We start from the raw sequence: 22,823 nt of genomic DNA, 5'->3' as shown, positions 1-22,823 counted from the left end.
GAATCCGATCCAGGCTCTGAGCTGTCAGCACAGAACCCTATATGGGGCTCGAACCCACAAACCATGAGATCATGACCTGAGCCGAAGGTGGACGGCTTAACCAACCGAGCCACCCAGGCACCCCTCTTATTTTCTTTTTTGATCCATTTGAAGGGACACTGAAGACCTGCTACATGCTCCCCCCGCCCCTGCCCCCCCCCCACCTCCCCAATACTTAAGCAATACGTGTCATTGGCTAGAGTGCTTATTTTCTTTTGAGGTAACATTTGCAGTGAAATACACGAATCTTTTTTTTTTTAATTTTTATTTATTTATTTATTTTTTCAACGTTTATTTATTTTTGGGACACAGAGAGACAGAGCATGAACGGGGGAGGGGCAGAGAGAGAGGGAGACACAGAATCGGAAACAGGCTCCAGGCTCCGAGCCATCAGCCCAGAGCCCGACGCGGGGCTCGAACTCACGGACCGCGAGATCGTGACCTGGCTGAAGTCGGACGCTTAACCGACTGCGCCACCCAGGCGCCCCTGAAATGCACGAATCTTAAGAGGACCACAAACACAGATCCCTGTGAAACCCAAAGCCTTATCAAGATACCGAACAGTGCCTTCACTTCAGCCCCTTCCCAGTCAGCCCTGCCCCCACCTCCTCAGAGGTAAGCCTTACTCTGATTACTGTTGGTCCTGCAGGTTGGTCCTGTCTGTTCTAGAACACCACGTGAAAGGACTCTTGTGTTACACTCAACCACCTTGTTAAGCCGGGGAGTGTAAGAGTTTAGGTCCTGGGTGGAGAGGTTAGCCAGGCCCTGCTCTGGTCTTCTATCAAGGGAGGTAGATCAATCAGGAGGCCTTCCTGGAGAAGGTGGCATTGCTGCCTCTCTCTGGCCCCCTTCCTGCCTGTCTGGTCTACTCCTCCGCAGCCCCTTCGTGGGCCCCCTTCTCCGCTCTCTGGTGCTGCTGAGCGTGTGGCTAGACCAGAGCTTAGAAATCAGCCAGCTCCAACCCACAGACAGGTTTTATTTGGCCCACACAGTATTTTTTTTTTTTGTATTTGAATTAGTTTTAACATTTAAGAGCTGAGGGATTTTGCTTTTAAAAATATCCACGTTTCTGTCTTCTCCTGGAAATTTGAAACATCTGGCAGTGTTGTGCCCCTCTTCCCAGATGGCAGGCATTGACTGACACTAGATAGAAACAACCATGTACTCTGAGCCCTCCCCCACTTGCGGGGGGTGGAGGGGGGGCGGTTCTCAGGCACCCAAGCCCTGACTGGGATGGATGCTTTGGGCTTAACCAGTAAAGACTAGAAGCAATCCCCTGAAGAATGTGAACCGTTATGGGACCCAAACCATATGTGAGAGAGACAGACAGACCACAAGAGAAAGAGCCACAGGGAGAAAGAGGGAGATTGAGTCAACAAACCTTTTTCTTTTCTTTAAAAAATTTTGTTTAATGTTTATTTGTGTGTGTGAGAGAGAGAGAGAATGTGAGCAGAGGAAGGGCAGAGAGAGAGGAAGACACAGAATGGGAAGCAGGCTCCAGGCTCTGAGCTGTCAGCACAGAGCCCGACATGGGGCTGGAACTCACGGACTGTGAGATCATGACCTGAGCTGAAGTCGGACGCCTAACCAACTGAGCCACCAAGGCACCCCAACAAACCTCTTTCTGAGGGGAGTGAAAGGGAGAGGTATGTACCTGTGTGTGTGTGTGTGTATGTGTGTGTGTGTGTGTGTGTGTTTCGATTGCAAGTCAAGACCCATTAGCCAGTCATGAAAAATTTAGGAGATTGTGACCAGAGTTTTATTTCTGAAACAGAATAAACATGGAGCATGTTGGAGAGCAATGTGCTTAGCGGAGGTCAGTTTTGTTTATGAAACTTTCACTTCGGAAGTGTATACACACGTGTGCGTGTGCCGGATCACGTTGTAAAACGTATTTGTCAGTGTGGCTGAGGTCCCACGAGTTGGAAAGCGTCTACCCTCAAATATGACCTATATGGGGAGGGTGGACACAAGGCCAGATGGTGGGAGACATGAAAGCAGGACTTAGGGTGTTTATTTGACTTGATCGGATGGGCAATAGGGAGCCACTGAGTGCTCTTGAGTCGCTGACTCACAGTGACCACCTCACTCCACCCACACTTACACATGCCCAACTACACACATTAGGAATTTGAAATTCTTCTCTCCTTTAGCAAGTTCTGCTGGTTCCATAAACATTGGCTGTGGATATGATATAGATTATCCGATAAGGGCTTTTAGGACAGGCTAATCTCACCTCTTTCAGCTCATTTTACAGACAGGGAAACAGAGACTCCAAGATCAGAAATCACTAGCCTGGGGTCACTTAGCACAACTCATGGCTTCTCATCTCAGGAATGTCATTGTCTCCAGGTCCTATGCAGCCTGTCTGGTTGGGGACAGTGGAGGACATGACTCCAGCCACTGGATTTGGACTTGCAGGTGGGCTGGAGAAGACCAGGGCAGTGATGATGAGTGTGTGTGTGATGAGGGCAACTACCTTCACTCTTCTGTATTCATCATCACCACCACCATCAACATCATCACCATCACCATCATTATCCTGTCATTCCCATCAGCACCATCACCATAACCATCAACACCACCACCACCACCATCATCATCACTATCACCATAATCACCTTCACCATCATCATCACCATCACTATGATCACCATCACCATTAACATCATCATCACTATCACCGTCATCACCACCACCACCATCACCACCATCATCATCACCATCATCACCACCACCATCATCATAATCACCATCACCACTATCACTATCACCATCATCACTATCACCATCATCATCATCACCATCATCACCACCATCAGCATCATCACCACCACCACCACCATGACCACCATCATCATTATCACCACCATCATCATTGCCACCATCATCACCACCACCATCATCACCACCACCATCATCACCACCACCATCATCACCACCATCAGCATCAGCACTACCATCATCATCACCATCATCACCACCATCAGCATCACCATCACCATCACCACCATGACCACCATCATCATTATCACCACCACCATCATCACAATCACCACCATCATCACCACCACCATCATCACCATCACCACCATCATCATCACCACCACCACCATGACCACCATCATCATTATCATCACCATCATCATCACCACCACCATCATCATCACCACCACCATCATCATCACCACCATCATCATCACCATCATCACCACCATCATCACCACCACCACCATCATCATCACTATTACCATAATCACCGTCACCATCATCATCACCATCACCACCATCATCACCATCACTATCATCCCCAGCATTAATCATTATTTTTCTCTGAGTAATGGAATGGGTAACTACCTATCCCCAGCCTTTTCTCACCAATCTGGGGCACAATATTGGGATGAGAATTCTAGGTGGGGTACTAACCTCCCCTTTTTCCTCCTGCCCATCTCAGTCCTTGCAGGGGAGGCCAGGGGTGGGGACCCCACGTGGCAAAGTCTAGCCTAGCTCTACAAGGGTGGGAGGTTCTCTGGGGCAATTTCTGGGAACCTTAGTTTTAGCTACAACAGTGACTGCCCGGACAGTAATGTCAAAGTGGCTGGGTCCCCTCCAAGGGTCTCTACTTCCCAACTTACTGGTGTGGCATCAGTGGGTTCCTGTGAGACTCAACATCGAGAGTGCCTGGAAAAATACTTTATAAACTGTAAAGTGAATGGCAAGGAATAGGGGGAGTGGGAAATCCTTATGTACATTGAAGTAATCCTTAATGAGCTTGGACAGGTTCTTAAACACCTGTCAGGCATTCTTATAAGGATGGGAGGGGGTCCCTGGAGAGATGAGCCGGGTTCTTCTATCTAGGGGTAGGAGGGGTCCTTAACACTGGTATGCAGGCGTACCTTCTAGAGTGGTCTGCACACATAGGAAGGTTTGTTGACAGAAGATGTGCTCTTGTACAGACTTACAAACGCGGGGCTTCTATCCACATGGCATCCTTGATAAGCCAGAGTACCCTCACACACAGAAATGAAGGTTTTTTTATGGGTGCAATTGACCGCCGTTTGGAAAATGCTGTGCAAATACTTAGCGACCTTTGCACAGACCTAAAAATTCTTCCTAGAGATAAAGGCATCTTTCTGCCGCTGCAGGGTGAGATCACAGTATGAGCGGCCTCATTCGGACAAGGCCGTCGCCAGACCGAGTGGTACCTGCGCCCGCCACGGGTGGGAGCCTTCACCGAGGGGCGGAGCGCTGGGGGCCCGCTTGCGGCGCCGCAGTCCCCCCGGCAGCCACCAGGGGCAGCACGGTCCCCGCCTGGCCCGCGCCTCCCCCCTCCTCCCCCAATCTCCGCCCCCCACCCTCTCCCTCCCCCTGCTCCGCTCCCCTGAGCCCCGCCAGACCCCGCTCCGCCCGCGCCCCACTCCGCTGTCGAGGCTCCCGCAGCCCCGGCATTCGTCCCGCTGCGCCCTCCCCGGGGGCTATGGGGGCGCCCCCAGGCTACCGACCCTCGGCTTGGGTGCATTTGCTCCACCAGCTGCCCCGCGCCGACTTCCAGCTCCGCCCGGTACCCAGCGGCTTCGCGCCCCAAGAGCAAGAATACCAGCAGGTGGGAGCGGGCGCGGGGGTCCTGGGGGCGGGGGCGCGGAGGGTGGGCAGAGCTGAGGGGTCCCGAGGGAGGAGGGGGCTGGGTGGCAGAGTCCTGTGTTCTCCGCAGGTGGGAGCCGGGCCCGGACTTCGGGGTATCTGAAAGAGCAGGACGTGAGGCTCCCCTACCTGGAGGTTCCCCTGGGACGGGCGCTGGGGGCCGGAGCCCTGGCTCCTTAAGTGAGGGAGGGCCCGGGGCCTGGACCCCTCAGTTCCACAGGGAAGGGACCCCAGGGTTTCGGGAGCTGTCTGGGAAGCGAGCCTCCAGGGCCACCAGGGAGACAGGTCCACTCTCCGTGTCCTAAAAGATGACCCCTCCCCTGATAGGGTCGGGGCAGTCCAGGTGAATGTGTCCCAGGTAAGGTACGACTTGGGAGAGACAGGAACCGATCGATCGCGGTGGGGAGGAAGAAGGCCGGGGTGCCTCCATCCAGGACGGGATTGAGACCTGAAATGGGGAAGGGGCGTGAGGGGTTCAGGGCCAAGGATGGGGGACTTAGCTGGCGGTCCTGGCAGAGGAAGCTTGCAGCCTGTATGTACATTCCGGGGTGTGTGTGTGGGGGGGTGTCCAGCGCGCTGGGGTGTGTGGGGGTGGGGGTGAAGAGGAGGTTCCTTTTGGGGACCAGAGGATGACAGAAATGGGTCCGGAGGGTGGGGCTGGGTGGGAACCTGACAGGCGGTGGTCCCTAGGGAAGGGGGCCCAGCCTGGGTCAGCTCCAGAAAGGGGGAGAAAGAACTGTCCCCTGACCCAGTTTAATTCAAGTCCTTGGCTTTGAGATTAATGAGAAGCAAGGCTTGGCCGGGGACGGGGTGGGGGGAGTGCGTGTGTCGGGGGCGGGGTGGGGGGGTGGGGTGGAGCTGGGGGGTCAGGGTGGAGCTAAGGGTCCCGGGCCCTGCCTGGAGGGTCTAGGCCCCTCGGATCTGTGCAGGGGGAGCTCCTGGGATAGAGGGCTGGGGATTGGAGAGCTTAGGGGTGGGGGGGTCCCAGAAAAGCAGAGAGGGGGATGTGTGCTGTATTGTGAGCTATTTGGGTCATGGCTGTGCCAGCCGGGAGCAGCTCCTCCCTGCCACTCCGCGCCGCCCTCTCCCCACCAAATGGGGACCGCCAACCCCCTTGCCCACAGCCTCACGCTTACACAACCACGACCTCCAGTGCCGGTCACCGACGCCCCCTCACGGCCGGGGAGACCTGCCCACACAGCCAAGCACCAGTAGCTGGCCGGGTCCCAGTCACTGCCGGAGGCTCTCGGAGAGGCTCACTCCGCCCCCGTCATCGACAGGGCGACAGGTCTGGGACACGCACAAAGTCACACGGCCCGGGAGGGGACACTGCCCCCCAGGGAGATACCACTGTGGGCACGGCTGGAAAAAGTCAGGCGCTGGGTGCCACCAGGCTGGAAGAGACACTCACACACACCCACATAGTCACATGTACATACACACACTCACACGCACGTTCCTGCCCTCACTTACACACTCACACATGCCCCATACTCACACAGTCACATAGACATACACACTCACAATTCCCTCAGTCACTCATACACCCCAAGCTCACTTGTATACACATACTTTCTCGCCCACTTTCACATATATTCTTGCCCCCCCCTCTCTCTCTCTCTCTCTCACACACACACACACACACACACACACACACACACACACACACACAGAGTCAGGTGTATCTCATGGTAGACAAACTCAGTCAAAGATAAAACACCCAGTTTCACAGCCAGACACGCAAATAAACCACACGCTTGTGTCACACACCCCACACGCCACCCTGCAGGGACAAAAGCAGGGACAAATGGCATCAGGGAGCCTGGAGGTCTGGTTCTGTTCCCCATGTTGTCCCTACTGTGCTGTGTGGCTCCAGGTAACGCCCTGCCCCGTTCTGGGCGTGCAGAAGAGGACAGGAGTGCATGGCACCCGCTGTGAAATCCTGCCCTGTGGAGAGCCCGGTTGTGCCGCAAGACTTTTCCAACTGCATACGCCTGTTCTGTCCCTGCCTTTGGTTCTCTCTCTGTCTCTGTCCCAAGCCTCCGTCTCTGAGCCTTGCACACGCTCTCACTGCCGTGGAGGCTGTCACGCCCCCCTCCCTGTGAGTCCCTGGGTGACAGACTCACAGTGCGGTGGGTGTGCAGAGCTCAGCAGCAGGGGAGAGAGCGAGCGGTGAGTGGGGAGGAGCAGCAAGGAGGAGGGGAGAGGCAGGCTGCCCACCCCCAACCTCGCGCACACATCTCCAGGAACAGGCGCCCCCGTCCACCCCCTGATCCCACTCGGTTCTGGAGACAGGTCCCAGCAGGTCCTAGGAGAGGCTCTATTCCAACCGCCTAGTGGGGGTGAGGAGGGACAGTCTCAGAGAGGGGAAGGTCACACGCAGAGCGGAACTGGAACCCAGGATTTGGGCCTCCGCTGACTCAGCTGCCCGCCTGGGAGGAGCTGGGGACCCCACCTTTCCCTACAGACTGAGAACCACAGGCTGGGCTTGACCCCCAATCTAGCCGGGGCTGCCTTCCACCTCCACTGGAATCCCCCACGTCCAGGACCTCCAGCCCCTCTGAGGCCTCCTGTCTCCCCCTTCCCCAGGCCCTGTTGCTGGTGGCGGCCTTGGCGGGCCTAGGCTTGGGCCTGAGCCTCATTTTCATTGCTGTCTACCTCATCCGCTTTTGCTGCTGCCGGCCCCCCGAGCCCCCTGGGGCCAAGAGCCCCCCACCCGGGGGAGGCTGTGTCACCTGGAGCTGTATCGCTGCCCTTCTCGTCGGCTGGTAATGGGGCCCCAGGGCGGGTGGGGAAGTGGGGACGGGGCTCCCCATGCTCGCACTCAGTCTTCCGGAGGGTGTCCTAGCATCCCACCTCAGCCTTGACTCAGGAAAACAGCTCCCGTTGCATGGACAGAGAAACTGAGTTTCGAGACGAGGAGTGACCTCCCAAGGACAGCCAGCCCTGCAGGAGGAGGCAGGGGTTAAGAGCTCGGGCTTGGTGGCCTTGTCACCGAATAGCTGTGCAGCTAGGGGATATAATCTCTCTAGGTCTCAGTTTCCACATCTCTAAAATGGACGCTATAGCAAAGCCCACCTGCTAGTTATGGTAAGATTAAATGAGAGCATGTACAGTGCCTGGCTCACAGTGGTACTCAGTAAATGGTGACTGGTGATGTCATTCATGAACTCTTCATTCATTCATTCATTCATTCATTCATTCATTCATTCTGCAACTATTTCCTGGGGATCTACTGTATGCCAGGAGAGACCCAACTGGCCAGACAAGATTCTTGCCCTCATGGGGCTGATGATGTTCTAGTCAGGCAGACAGACATCGTAGGAATATTCAGAATCCCAGAGCAGACCCCGCGGCCCAGACCTGAGCGGGTCTAACTCCTTCCCACAGTAACCCGCCTGGATTCAGGGTACTCACACCCAGGTTGGAAAGGCCAAGTCTCAGGGAGAGGCGGAAAGTAACTTTTCAAGGCCCTGCCTTTTTCTGTGACCCCCAGGGTGGGGGTGGGGGGAGAGGAAAGGAGGACTTGACGACCCACTGTTCAGCAGGAGCCAGCTCTAAGCACAGCCTTGGCCAGCAGGCCACACCCCCACCAGCGCAGGACAGTCGCCCTGTTCCCCAGGACTGGACCCGCTGGCGGGGGGGGGGGGGGGGGGGGGCGGGCTGGGCTCTACCGCACCCCCTCGCTGCAGGAACCAGCAGAATGTGTTTGGGGGTGTCTGTGGGGGAGGGGGGCTGGGCGTCCTATATCCAAAATGCTTCCTCCTCGGGCTCTCTTGAGTGGGGGTGTACAGGAACGGTGGACAAAGGCCCCGTGGGGGAGAGACACGGCCGGCCCCCGCGGCCCGGGAACAAGAGCAGCTTTGTCTGCCCTCCAACAATGGGGGGGAGGGGGCGCGCCGGGGCGGGCGTGGGATCCCAGGGCTGGGGGTGGGGCCCGGTAGTCGGGGCTGGGAACCGTGCGGGCGCCCGCCTCCCTCCGCCCAGTCCGGCCGGCCCCTCCGCGGAGGGACACTCCGGGGGCGGTGGGGGGAGGGACGGACCCGCATTCAGACCCCACAATGGAGCTCTGTGTGCTGGCCGCGGAGGGGCGGGGGCTCAGGCTTCTGGCCCATCGGCCCCACATTCCCTTGCTTCGCTCCCAGCTGGCCAGACGCTTGGGTCCCCGGGGGTGGGGGAAGGCGGGAGCTCCAGGCTGGGGTCCCCCAGGAGATGAGAGCTGGGGCCCTGCACTGCTAGGATCCCCCAGCAGGCAGGGAGGGGACGGCGGGGACCCCGAAGAGACAGGTGCTCCTGTCGGGGATGCTTGAGGGAAGGATGAGGAATGGGTGTGGGGCCGGCGGTGGGGGGGGGGGGGGTTCTCCTGGGGCTGGGCGTGCGGGGAGTTCCGCTCCAGTGAGGTTCGGGTTAAATCTGTCCCCCCCCCCTCCACCCACCATTAGCATCACAATGACGTCCCCGGGGGCGGGGGAGGGGGGGGCTTCCCGTTACCTTGGCAACCGGTGGGGGCCAGGCTGGAGACGTTCCTTTCCCACGACGGGCTGGACCAATGGGGTGGGGGTGGGAGCCAGGATTGGGTGTGTGAGGAGGTGGGGGGGACGCGGCCCCCAGGGTCCCAGGACAGGTTGTGATTTCCCGTCCCTCCCCTCTCAGCGCCGGCATTGGCATCGGTTTCTATGGCAACAGCGAGACCAGCGATGGGGTGTCCCAGCTCAGCTCGGCCCTGCTTCATGCCAACCACACGCTCAGCGCCATAGACCACCTGGTGAGGGGCCAGGCAGCGGCCAGACCGATCCCCCGAGGCACAGAGGGCCACCTCCCGGAGAAACTGGACCCACACTCAGAGCCCAGCACCCATCCCTGAAACCCTGGGCCCCAGACTCAGAAGTTCAGGTTGCAACTTGTGGACCTCAGACTGGACACCTGGACCCCCATCCCTGACTGCCACCGGGACCTTAACCCAGATCTGGACCGTGGGGCTCGAACCTAGACCCCCCCCCCCCTTCACACTTGGTCTCTACCGGGGACCCAAGCCACTGACCACCCAGGGTTCCTGATGGAGGCCGCAGAACTGTACCCCTCCGTCCTTTCCTCATTCCACAGATGTCCTAGCCCCTAGATCTCAGACACCTGCCACCGCTCACCTCTGCTTCACCCTCACAACTCTGTCCCCCAACCCTGGCCTCCCCAAAGAAGACCCTCCCCTGACCCCAGACTCACCCCTGCACACAGGTGTTGGAGACAGTGGAGAGGCTGGGTGAGGCAGTGAGGACAGAGCTGACCAGCCTGGAGGAGGTGCTCGCACAGCGCACGGAACTGGTGGCTGCGGCCCGGGGCGCTCGGCGGCAGGCGGAGGCCGTGACCCAGCAGCTGCAGGGGCTGGCCTTCTGGCGGGGAGTGCCCTTGAGCCCCCTGCAAGTGGCCGAAGATGTGTCCTTCGTGGAGGAGTACAGGTGGGTGACCGCTCCTTCAGCCTGGGTGGTTGTGCCTCCAGAGCACATCAGGCAATGTTGGGAGACGTGCTTGGTGGTCACCCCTGGGGGACGGGGAGCTACCGGCCCCTGGTAGGCAGAGACCAGAGACGCGTCCTACAGTGCACAGGACGGTCCCTGCAGCAAGGGATGGCCTTTGTCAAGTGTCAGTAGTGCCCAGGTGGAGACACCCTGTGACACAGCTGGACCGAGTCGCCCCACACCCCCCTCACCCCCAAGGCTTCGTCCACTCACGCCCAGACTGGCTCTACTCTTCTTGGTCATCCACCCATCTGACACGTGTATCCACTCAACACACGTTTGTTTAGCACCTTCTGGCGTGCAAGAGAGACATACCCGAGTGATTGGGAACGGGAGCTCTAAAGCCAGAGGGCCATCCCCTAACCGTGTGACAAGTTCCTCACGAGTTCTGTGCCTCAGTGTCCCAATCTGTAAAACGGGAATAATGGATAGCGTTCCCCTCGTGGGATTGTTGAGGATCAGACGCGTCCGTATCCGTTAAGTGCTTTCAGCACGACCAGCTCGTTCTGTACGGTTGTCTGTGAGATGTCAGTTTTTGTGAAGACAGACGGCAACTCCTGCCCGTCTTCCAGTAAGGGGGCCAATAAGGAACACACACGAGTAAAACATTTTCTCCAAGGTGGTGGGTGGGGGGAGCTCGGGAGAAAATTGAGCAGGAGAGAGGGGTGGGCTGGGTCCAGAGGCTGGCAGGGGCTGGGGGCTGCAGGGGAGGCCTGGGAAGGCCACACGGAGAAGGTGGAGGCAGACTAGGACTGAAGCGGCCCGTGACGAGGATGGCCCACGGGCCGTCAGACGGGTCTGGGTCCCCGTGAGGACAGCTTCTGCTTTGTGGCTGAGCCCAGAGGCCGCACGTACCAGGCCTCAGCCCCCTTCCAGGGGTTCTGGTAGCTGTGCAGAACTCCACCGGGGTGAGGCAGGCCCACCACCAACAGGAAACATCTGGATGCACCAACATGAGAGTGCCTGGCACTTGGGAGTCGTCCCTCAACGAAGGTGGCCAGTTTCCTGCAAGAGAACCGGGGCCCCTGGAGGGAGAGCTTCCTGGCAGAGTTCCTGGAGGCTGAGAGCAGGAGTTCACAGCACACAACTAGGGCAGGAGGCTGGGCTGCCCCTGACGGAAGTGAGAGTGAGCTGCCGTGTGCATGTGCCGCGCGCATGTGCGGTGTGTGCGTGCGGTGTGCTGTGCGCCGTGTGCCGTGGGGACACTGGCAGCGAAAGCGTGGAGGTCTACTGGGCCACGCGGCCCAGCTCCTTCCCTGGGAAGGAGGGTCCCTGCCACTCTGGGGCCGCAGACTGGGCACAGCCGCGTGGGGAGCAGTGCGAGCGATGCCGTGCGCTGAGTGCGCTCTCGGGCCGCGTGGGGAGGACTGCGAGAGGTGTCGTGCGCTGAGCGCGCTCTGGGGCCGCGTGGGGAGCATCGCGAGCGATGCCGTGCGCTGAGTGCGCTCTCGGGCCGCGTGGGGAGGACTGCGAGAGGTGTCGTGCGCTGAGCGCGCTCTGGGGCCGCGTGGGGAGCATCGCGAGTGATGCCGTGCGCTGAGTGCGCTCTCGGGCCGCGTGGGGAGGACTGCGAGAGGTGTCGTGCGCTGAGCGCGCTCTGGGGCCGCGTGGGGAGCATCGCGAGCGATGCCGTGCGCTGAGTGCGCTCTCGGGCCGCGTGGGGAGGACTGTGAGAGGTGTCGTGCGCTGAGCGCGCTCTGGGGCCGCGTGGGGAGCATCGCGAGCGATGCCGTGCGCTGAGTGCGCTCTCGGGCCGCGTGGGGAGGACTGCAAGCGATGCGGTGCGCTGAGCGCGCTCTGGCGCCGCGTGGGGAGCATTGCGAGCGATGCCGTGCGCTGAGCGCGCTCTGGGGCCGTGCTCCATCAGAGTGAATCAGTCACTGAGACCTAAGTAAGTAACACTTGAAGTTCCCTGGCTAGGGTTCGAGCTCGTATTTAAGTGTGTCCACGTGCTTGGAACCCTTCTTTTTTTATTATTATTATTTTTTTATTTTTATTTTTATTTTATTTATTTATTTATTTATTTATTTATTTATTATTTATTTATTTATTAAATTTTTTTTTTAATTTTTTTTTTTCAACGTTTATTTATTTTGGGGACAGAGAGACAGAGCATGAACGGGGGAGGGGCAGAGAGAGAGGGAGACACAGAATCAGAAGCAGGCTCCAGGCTCTGAGCCATCAGCCCAGAGCCTGACGCGGGGCTCGAACTCACAGACCGCGAGATCGTGACCTGGCTGAAGTCAGACGCTTAACCGACTGCGCCACCCAGGCGCCCCAAAAAATGTTTTTATTTATTTTTGAGACAGAGAGAGACAGAGCATGAGCCAGGAAGGGGCAGAGAGAGAGGGAGACACAGAATCGGAAGCAGGCTCCAGGCTCTGAGCCATCAGCACAGAGCCTGACGCGGGGCTCGAACTCACAGACTGTGAGATCATGACCCGAGCCGAAGTCGGACGCTCAACCGACTGAGCCACCCAGGCGCCCTTGGCACCCTTCTAAGTGCTCTCCCACTAGCCTTGCGACAAGCTCTTGGAGTAGGTGCTGTTGTTCTCCCCCCGTGGTACAGGCGGGGAAACCGAGGCACAGGAGGCAAAGTTCCAGAGACAAGGGTTGCGTGCAGCTAGGAGGCAGAGAGAGGCTGGCCCCGAGCCCCAGGCCGTGCAGTGTGACACTCAGCGCGCCTGGGAATGACTCACTTCACCCTGCAGCCTGGGGAGGCAGGTGGGGCTCCAGGAGGCCAATCACTTGTGCCTGTTAGCGGGCTTCTGCTCGCTGCCATCCGGAACGGGTCCAGGCGCCCCGGCCCTGGCACCTGAGCCCTGAAGGGCTACGGCGGCCCGCCTCCCAGCGCATCCATTTCATGATGAGCCGGCTGCAGCCCGGGGGCCTGGTGGCTGGGCGGGGGGCCGCATGGTCAGGCAGAGCAGGGTATGAATGTTGGGGAGCCGTCCCCCTGTGCCAAGTCCTGGCCTGGGAGCCGGGGTGCTGAAGGCTGGATTTGTCTCACTCTGTTCCTTCTCCAGGTGGCTGGCCTACGTCCTCCTGCTGCTGCTGGAGCTGCTGGTCTGTCTCTTCACGCTCCTGGGCCTGGCAAAGCAGAGCAAGTGGCTGGTGATCGTGTAAGAGTGGGCGCCCTCGTGGCAGGCGGGCTCACGTCACAGCACGAGGGGACCTCTTTCCACCCCACGGCGCTCTTGCGAGAGGGACCGCTGCTGTCCTTCCCAGCCTCGTACTGCTTTCGTGCCCCCATCCCACAGGCTTGCCCCCGAGGGTCCTGGGCTGGGCCAGCGCGTGCAGAGAAACCAGGCCTGGAGCAGCCCGGGAGGCACAGGGCAGACCTGGAAACGCAGGATTCGAGGCCACGCGGGTGCTCCAAATCCTAGACAAAAGCCCGTAACGGTCGTGCTCAGGAAGGGGGTGATTGCTGACTTCTGCTGAGGGCCGTGCACACACAACCACCTGTGAACAAGGGGCCCCTCAGGCACCCGACGTGCAGAGGAGGGACCGAGGCAGAAGGCAGCCACATCCGAGGCTGCGTGGCCATTGTGTGGCTCACGGGAATCTCAGTACCACTGTGTAATTTAACGGCTCGTTAAATACGGCCAGCTCTCTTCTGGAACCTGCAGGCTGACCCTGTGAGGAAATGCTTTCCTTCTCCCCATTTGACACAGGGGGGACTGGGGCTCGGAGAGTTTGGGCCTCCTGCTCAGGGCTGCACAGCCAGGGAATGCTGGAGCTGGTGTTCGACTCAGGCCAGCCTATGCCACTCAGGGGGGCCCTTGCTTCCTCCCTGCCTCTGGGGGCCCTGCTGGGGCTCCCCGGTCTCCACGCCCACCTTGGGCAAGAAGTGCCACTGTCCCATGCGGGCTCCCCCTGAGGCTTCCGGACGGTGACCACCCTCCAGTGCTAACCCTCGCGCCCAGACCCCATCCCTAGAGAAAACTCAGGCTGCAGTTTCAGCCTTGGCTATGTCCCCGCTCCTCAGGGGAGGAGTCTGGACAGAGCAGGAGGCTGACCAAGCTATGCTCAAACCTGGGAGGCACGTTTGCGGCTTGCTGGGCTCCTGTGAACTCAAAGCCAGGAAAGAGCCCAGAAGCAGGCGGTAGCTCTCCCAGAATCCCGGTGCAAGGCAGGGGCAGAGCCGGGCTGGGATCTGGGGTGCTGGCTTGCCAGCCCAGGGCCCTTCTCACTGTCTTCCGCCCTCACCCCCGGGGAAGCAAGCTGAAGTTGTTCAGCTTGACGTCAACAACCACAGATCTACAACCTGCACTCCCCACCCCCGCCCAGTTTCTCTGCCCCTACTTCTGCCCCTCCAGGCTCCAGAGGGTGGTAGGGAAGGGGGGCTGTGATGGGATGGACCGTGATGAGTCCCCCCCTTTATAGGATGGCAGTGATGAGTCTCCTAGTTCTTGTCCTGAGCTGGGGCTCCATGGGCCTGGAGGCGGCTACAGCTGTGGTGAGTGCTGCGGGCCAGGCCCCTGGGCCCTGGGACGTGGGGCTAGCAGCCTTGGCTACTGCATCCCGGGGCAGACGCTGAGAGGAGGGACTTGGGGCCAGGATCCCAGGTTCTGAGGTCTAGATCCTGAGGGCTGGAAGCTAGAGCCTTGGATACGTGTGTTCTAAGGGAGGGGGGGCTGGGGGCCCAGACTCCTGGGTCTGAGGGAGGAGGGGCTGGGGGCCAGGACCCCTGAGCCTGGGGGAGGAGGGCCTGGGGGCCTGGACTCCTGGCTTCCCAGGGCTGGGGGCTGGGCTGTTATCCAGACACTGAGTTCTGTGCGAGTGAGGAACTAGAAAAGTTTCTGGTCTGAGCCCTTTTTCCTGATGCTTCTGTCAGGGCCTTAGTGACTTCTGCTCCAGTCCTGACACCTACATCCTGAACCTGACCGAGGAGGAGACTGGGCTCGATTCAGGTGATCCCATCAACCCAGCGCAGGCCCTGGGTCCTCAGGCCTCTGTGCCCAGTCCCGCCTGGGGTGGGGTTGGGGGCTCAGTCTCAGAAGCTCTCGACACCTCTCCTGATGGGCTGGAAAAGAGAGGGATACAGAAGCTGGAGAGGGGAGACCGAAGGAGGGGTTGGGCCCGCCTCCCCAGGAATGGGAGGAAATGGGAGTGCACCTTAGACAAGGACGGGACTGCAGAAGATCTGGTTCCAGGGGAGTGTGGAGAGCCGCGTGTTTCTGACTGTGGCTGGAGAAGGGAGGGTGTGTTAGCCTGTCCCTGAATGCCAGGCCTCTGGGACCACAGGAGGGTCCTGAGCTGGGGAGACGCCCCTGGCCCTGAGGGTGGAAAGACAGGGCCCTGCCCCTTCCCACCTTTGCCCTAGGGAGGCGCTGGGGACCCAGGCTCATGGCCTCCCCCCTCTTTCCCTCCCGCTTCAGACATCCTGAACTATTATTTCCTCTGCAACCAGGCAGTCTCCAACCCCTTTCAACAGGTTAGGGGTGCGGGCAAGGGAGCCGGGCGGAGGAGGGCGGGCTGGGGCCTGGACTGCAGGTTCTGGGGGGGGATGCAGTCGCCAGGATGCAGAGCGGGCTGGGGGCGCGGACTACCCGGTCCTCCCTCTGTCTTCCCGCAGAGGCTGACTCTGTCCCAGCGGGCTCTGGCCAACATCCACTCCCAGCTGCAGGGCCTGGAGCGAGAAGCTGTCCCCCAGTTCCCTGATGCGCAGGTGCGCAGGCCGCTCCCAGGGGAAGGAGGCGGGGCGGCGGGTGGGGGCTCGCGGCCTGTGGGCGGGGTCTGTCCAGAGGGGCGGAGCCCGGGGGACCGCGCGGCCTGAGGAGTGCGTGGGGTAACACTCCACTCCCGTGCAGAAGCCTCTGCTGTCCTTGGAGGAGACGCTCAATGTCACAGAAGGAAACTTCCACCAGTTGGTGGCTCTGCTGCACTGTCGCGGCCTGCACAAGGTGAGCCCTGTCCCTTTGTCCAAATTCTTCTTCCAGGGAGCCCTCCGGTCTTTCTCCCACCGACCCTGAGAAATCCTTAAGTTTATCTCTATTACTTATCTGCCATATAGCTGTTCTCTACCTACCTACCTATCACCCATCTATCATCTGTATTCCTCCTCCCCGCTCGCCCCACCCCTCCCTTGCTCCCTGCCTTCCTCCTCGAGCCTGTGCTGGTTAGGGAATTCTGGAGCTAGACATGCCTGGGGTCCAGTCCTGGCTCCTGACCTCAGGCAAGTCACTACCTACTCTGTGCCTCAGTTTCCTCGCTTATAAAACCGAGGTTGCAGGGGGTCAGCAGCTGTAAAGCTCTTGGCGGGGGGGTGGTCTCATCATACTGAGGCAGCAGGGGTGGGCAGGGCACCCCAGAGAAAGAATGCCTGGTTTCCTGCAGACTCAGGCCGCTTTGGCCACTGGCAGGGGAGCACCCCTGAACCCCGGTTTCCCTCCCCGGTGAAAGGAGGGAGAGGACACCTGCTTTCCTGCGCGGGACCGCCGTCCTCCCCACACGCGCGGGGCTTTGCTGTGTGCGTTACCGCTGGTAGCTCCCTGAGCCCTCATTCGTCACGCTGTCGGTCGGAAGGAAATGCTGTCCTGGCCCCACCTAACGCATTGGAAGATGAGGGGCAGAGGGCTGGGTCCCAGAGGCCTCGTTCCCCTCTCTCTGTGAGCCTCCACAGCCAGGCAGGCAGTCACCCGGTGTCATGACCTCATTTCCTCGCCCCACCCCCATCCCAAGGGCCCACTGCAGCTCAGGCCTCTTGTCCCCTGGTGGACACGTGCCTCCTCGGCCCTTGTGGTGTGCCCCCTCATGGGCCCTCAACAGGGCTGCCAGATGTACCAAACAAATAACCTCTTTACTGTTAGGTATGTCCCATGCTGTGTTGGGAAGGTGCTTGTACTAAAATTTTTTGCTGTCGGGCATCCGAAACCCAAATCTAAGTGGGCATCCTGCCTTTGTTCTGGAGACCCTGTCAGGGATCTGAACAGGCCCTTGCTGTGATCACATCCCTTCCATAGCTCCCACTGTCCCCAAAGCTTCGGAGGTTGGCACTCTAACAAGGGGGCCATGGGGGACACAATGAAGCAATACTCAGGGTTGCTGAGCACCTGAGCTGCAAAATCCTAGAAAGCACCCCGACTTTCCATGGAAGGGCAAACTGGGCCCCACAGATCGCTCACTCTCTGGTCCAGGCCAACACTGGGCTGGACTGCGCTTCCCAAGGTTCATTGTGGACAGAGGGAAGGAAGGGAGGGAGAAGGGTGGGTCAGAGTCTCACCTTCCACTGGTGTGCCATGTGACCCTCGGCCTCAGTTTCCCCTCTCTAGGCTCTAGGGTCCCCACATACTAAAATCAGGATTGACATCAGGGATAAAGTGCCAGGAGGGTGGGTCTGGAGCCTCAGAGACCGGGCTCCAATCCCAGCTCTGCCCCTTCCAGGCTGTGTGACTCTGGGCAAGTGGCTTGCCCTCTCTGGGCTTCAACTTTCTGCCACTGCAAAAGGCAGCAGTGTGAGGGGGAGCTGATCTCTGCCTTGCAGGGCTATGAGGAGGGTAGGTGCCTGATACAGTAAAAACAGAAGGCCCCACCACCCTGACGGGCCCCTCCCTTGTGACACACTGGCTCAGTACCAGGCACCCCTGCCCGCCAGCCAAGGACTCAAGCCAGAAACCTTCTAGAAGCATCCTTCTTGCTGTCTGTCAGCAAGCCATTACCTCCCGCAGCCATTCCCCAGGCAAGTTCTGCTGGCCCTTCCTCTGAAACCCACCCGGGCTCTGAGCACGACTCACTCCACCTGCTGTACCCTGGTCACCCTCCTCACCTCCCACCCAGTGGCCACACAGTATTTCCCCTGTCCCCCTGCTTGTCCCCCCCACCCCCCATCTGTCCTCCCCGAAACAGCTAACAGCTGGCTGAGCCTCACACACAATCCGATCAAGTTCTTTCTCCACTAAAACCCTTCAGCGACTCCCCTGCACACGGATTAAAGTCCAGTTCCACGCCTCGCCTGCAGGGGGCCCGGGCTGCTCCTAGCCTCCGCCCCTCACACCCCCTCCCCGCACAGGCCACAGCAGCCCTCAGATGGCTCCGGGGCCTCGAGCGGGCACGTGCCTTCCTGCCAGGATCCGTCCCCACTGCTGCCAGGGCCCAGCACTGCCTTCCGGTCCCCTCTTGGCTTCCTGTGACCTGAAATGACCTCACTGCGTGCAAGGTGCCATTCTGAGTCCGTGGCTCTTCTTAGCGAGGTTCTGAGCCAGAGATCCTGCCCCCAGGGGACGTTTGGGGGTGCACAGAGACATGTCTGGGTTGTCACAACCGGGGAGGGGCTGCTACTGGCATCCAGTGGATAGAGCCCAGAGAGGCTGTCCAACATCCTCCAGTGCACGGGACAGCCCCACACTAGACCAAGGCTGAGCTGGTGTGGCGGCTGGGGGTGCAGTGGAGAGGAGGCCACGATTTGGGTTTATACCTCCAGGTACAATGACTGTGCTTAGAGCACCTCCAGGGTGCTTAGACTGAGTCCAGGTGACAGGGGAGGAAACCGAGGCACAGAGAGGTCAAGTGACTTGCCCATCAGGGCACAGCCAGGTGGGCGGTCTGAGCCGTGCACACTGTGTGTGTGTGTGTGGGGGGGACCTGGGGGAGGGGCGCTGCCCGCTGACACCCTCCCCCGCCCACCCCAGGACTACGGCGCTGCCCTTCGGGGCCTGTGTGAGGATGCCCTGGAAGGCCTGCTCCTCCTGCTGCTCTTCTCCCTCCTGTCCGCGGGGGCCCTAGCCACCGCCTTGTGCAGCCTGCCCCGCGCCTGGGCCCTCTTCCCGCCCAGGTCAGGAGGGGAGGGGGCGTGGTCCCAGGAGTGGTGGTGGGGGGACGACCCCTGGGCCGCGGCTGGTGTTGGGGGTCAGCCTCCTCATGGAGCCCCCATCCTGCCTCTCTGCCACTCAGTGACGACTATGATGACACAGATGATGACGACCCTTTCAACCCTCAGGTAGAGGACCCGCTGGTCTGGGGGAGGGGCTGGGGGCCTGCACCACGGCGCTAGACCCCCTCCGTGCCCTGTCCCCAATCTCCCTGCAGGAATCCAAGCGCTTTGTGCAGTGGCAGTCATCCATCTGAGCCCCTCCTCCACGCCGGACCGGAGCCCATGACCCCCACCCCGGTGAGCTTCCAGAGAGCGACACCCCGGTTCCCGGAGCTGCCGCTGCTCTCCTGTCCCTCACTCTGGGGACCAGGGCGGCCCTGCCGTCTGCATCGGGCCCCTGTGTCTGCCTCTCCCTGCGGTTCCTTCCCTGGCGGCCGGAGAAGATCCCACTGACCCAGCCTGACCGGGCTCTCACCACTAACAGCACCTCTACTACACGCCCCTACCGAGGCGGCAGGCCGGGGCCTGGGGCTGGCAGGCAGGGATGGCCAGCTAGCCCCGCACCCTTCACCCTTGGCCAACGGGCCCATCCTTGCAGGGACACAAGTGCCCGGCCCCTGCCATGCCCCAGGGGGCTTAGGGCCGTGACCTCCACTTGCGGCACTAACTTGGGAATGGGTTGATTTGAAATAAAAGGGAAAACTTTATTTTACAAGCAGCTGGGTCCTTATTTCTCTCCTCCCTGATCTGGCCTCCCAGCTGGGGCCCAGGGACCCCCTCACGGCAGCCCGGCTGCCGGGCACTTCTGTTTCCGTCCAGGCTCTGTGGCGGTTCCAGAGGTATTGTTATTTTAAATAGTAATAATGACGATAACAACTTTTTTGCCTGATTCTAAAAGCAGGACCCAGGTCCTGACCCAGGAAGAGGCAGACATCCCTGGAATGGACCAGACCACCCAGAAATAGATCTTAGAGTATATGTATAGGACAGAAGACAGACGTCAAGTCAGAGTGAAGGGGCTGCTTGCTTTCAAAGATCTGCGAACACGGTGGCCCCCCACCCGGAAGAAAACATCCTACGTACAAGACAGGTGAAAATCTAAATGTAGACAAGGGAAGGGGCAGAAATATTTTAAAGAGTAAGTAGGAGATTTTGTATCTGGTATACCTTGGTTGGAAGGGGAGGATTTTCAGCAAGATCCTCTAAAGCTAGAAAGGAAAAGGTAATTTATTTGACAAACTGTGGAACTAAAAAAAACCAAACAAACCATAAAGCCAAGAGGCAAATTAGTAGTCTAGGGAAAAGTCATTTTAACACATATGGCAAAGAAATGTGTTATTATTACTACATAAATCTGCAAAGCTTCCACAGACTAAGAAAAAGACAATTTGACTTGAAAATAAGCAACTAAAATGAACATCTCAACACCGGTGAACAGACAAAAAGATGTTCAAACCCTAATAATTAGGAAGTGTGATTTGCAAACAAGCAGGATCGGTTTTCCAGCCCGTGTTAGCGACGCTAACATGGAGTCAGCGTGAAGATTCCCTGATGGCAGGGCTGTGGAGGTGCGGGCACTCAACCCGCGGCTCCTGACACTGGGAATCGCCATCCAGTGACAACAGTCTGCTCACGGGTGATCAAATCAAAACAGTGGAGACCCTCTGACCAGGCAGGCCTGCTTTGGGGGTTCACTTCACAGAAGGAGAGCAGAGGCATCTAAATCTAGGGACGTATGTTAAGGGTTGTCTGCTGCAACAAAACTTTGGCTTCTGGCTAAATTCGGAGCTGAAGGCCACAGAAAGAGGGCCAGTCCAATAAATAACCGTATGGCAGGGCTCTCCGGAACACAACAGCCCTTGGCTGGGTTCGGGACTTTAGGGAAGGCCTAAGAAAGGAGAGAACGGAGCTGGGTGTGACAGGCGGTGGCAGCACAGAGGACAAATGTGCAGGCTGTGATTAAGGGCCTTGCCTGCTGCTTACTTACCATCAGATGGCTGTGGTCAGTCACTTGACCTGTTGGGGCTCAGCTGCCTCACCCATCATAGCGGGGGACATATGACAGGTCCCCAGGCCCTCCTCTGCGATTCCAAAATTCAAAGCTCTCCCGGACCACAAGTCTCCCTGAACTCCCTTAACTCACCGGGCGGCAAAAACAGACTAGTCCCCCTGCCTGTGTGAATGTTCATCTCTACCCTCCAGAAACACTGATGGGGTTACTTCCAAATGCCGTGCAGGGTAGTGAGGGTACCAGGCATTGTGTGGGACACAGATCACGTTGCCTCTCGAAACCATGAAAAATCCTTAAAGCTCAAAACACATACCCGAGGGTCTCAGGTCAGGGCCTGTTGGCCCAGAGTGCCAGGTGTCAGACAGCATAGGGCCTGCCTTAGGCGACCAGTCTTGCTAATAGTTTCCATCTTGTGCACTGCAAGGAATGTTCAAGGAAGCTTTCAGGGTGGACTGGCCTGAAGCTGGGAAGCAGAAACTGACCGCAACTTCCAGTGAAGGAGCTTTGGGGGCCCTAAGTGTTGACTCACTTTCTCCTCTTGACTGCAGCTGAGCTGGCTGACCCTGGGGCCTGCCCGCAGCTCCTCAGGCTGCTTTGACCTCAAACACCGCCCTCTGGTGACCGTGAGTCCTTGCCTGCAAGCTGAAACGCCCCCTGATGGGTTGCAGATTCCAAAAGTAGCCTGAGATTCAGGCCGCCTGATTTTCTGCCAACAGGTCCAGGAGTGATGTGTAACCCGGGAGCTTTAACCAAGAAAGGAGGACATTTTGTCTAACCTTTACAAAAGATAAATGTACTTTTATTTTAAAAATCATACATAGAAGGACTTTCACTTCCAACCAAGAGGGAGGAACAGGGACTAGGTTTTCTTTCCTTCCTGAAACAACCAAAAGGCCAGACAAAATATGTACAACAACAGGGCTCAAGACTCAGCATCAGGCAAAGGAGAGTGATCCCTGACACGGAAAACACCCAGGTGAGTCCCGAAATCACCACAGCCCATGGTCATCAGAGTCTGACCACAGAACAGTGAAGGGGGACTGAGACAGAACACCTCCCAAAGGCCCCACCTAAAACTGCTCTAAAAAAGCCTATTAAAAAAAGAAAAATCTCAAACCAGAAGAAGGCCACAAAAGGGGAAGAGGGAAACAAAGATGGGACAAATAGAAACCCCATAGCAAGACGACAGGTATAAAGGCAAGCATACCAGTAATCTTGCTAAAAGTGTCGTTACAAACACTTCTTTTAAAAGGCAGAGATTGTTCACTTGGGTAAAAAAGACCCAACTATAAGCTATGTACAAGAAACCTATCGGCAGAAAGAAAGAAAAGGAAAGGAAGGAAGAAACCCACCTTAAATATAACCGTTAAAAGTAAAGGGATGCTAGGGGCGCCTGGTGGCTCAGTCAGTTAAGTGTCTGACTCTTGATTTCGGCTCAAGTCACAATCTCACAGTTCGTGTCATCAAGCCCGGCAAGGGGCTCTGCGCTGACAACTCAGGGTCTGCTTGGGATTCTCTCTCTCCCTCTCTCTGCCCCTCCTTCCCTACAAGTATGCACGCTCTCACTCTTGCTCTCAAAAGTAAAAAGAGCAAAGGGATGCTAAAGGCAATGGGGTGCTCTTAGATTAGACCCTAGCACATAAAGAACACATTAGTGGAAAAAGTAAAAATCAAATAAAGCTGCAGTTTAGTTAACAGTAACGTGCCAATGTTGGTTTCTTGGTTTCGCAAATATACTACAATAATGCGAGATAACAGCATTAAGGGAAAACGGGTGTAGGATACACAGAACTCTGAATTATCTTTG

At 58.2% G+C, this 22,823-nt stretch overlaps 1 protein-coding gene across 3 annotated transcripts; it reads left to right on the top strand.

Annotated features, from left to right (window-relative positions):
* The first annotated feature begins 4,411 nt into the window (after positions 1 to 4,411).
* TTYH1 (tweety family member 1) lies at positions 4,412 to 19,712 on the top strand. Of its 3 annotated transcripts, XM_047835669.1 has the most exons (13): positions 4,412 to 4,642; positions 7,270 to 7,448; positions 9,334 to 9,445; positions 9,913 to 10,133; positions 13,220 to 13,315; positions 14,580 to 14,652; positions 15,031 to 15,106; positions 15,575 to 15,630; positions 15,772 to 15,864; positions 16,007 to 16,099; positions 18,824 to 18,966; positions 19,086 to 19,131; positions 19,221 to 19,712. In XM_047835669.1, the coding sequence occupies exons 1-13, from the start codon at positions 4,517 to 4,519 to the stop codon at positions 19,257 to 19,259; spliced, it is 1,353 nt and encodes a 450-aa protein (XP_047691625.1). In that variant the 5' UTR covers positions 4,412 to 4,516; the 3' UTR covers positions 19,260 to 19,712. The 3 variants fall into 3 exon arrangements, with proteins under 3 accessions (XP_047691625.1, XP_047691627.1, XP_047691626.1); XM_047835671.1 differs by lacking the exon at positions 19,086 to 19,131; XM_047835670.1 differs by lacking the exons at positions 19,086 to 19,131; positions 19,221 to 19,712 and adding an exon at positions 18,205 to 18,351 and having other exon boundaries at positions 18,824 to 18,958.
* The last annotated feature ends 3,111 nt before the right edge of the window (positions 19,713 to 22,823 follow it).

Source organism: Prionailurus viverrinus, chromosome E2, assembly GCF_022837055.1.
Source record: "Prionailurus viverrinus isolate Anna chromosome E2, UM_Priviv_1.0, whole genome shotgun sequence".
NCBI lineage: Eukaryota > Metazoa > Chordata > Mammalia > Carnivora > Felidae > Prionailurus > Prionailurus viverrinus.
This window is presented reverse-complemented; position numbering and strand designations above follow the sequence as displayed.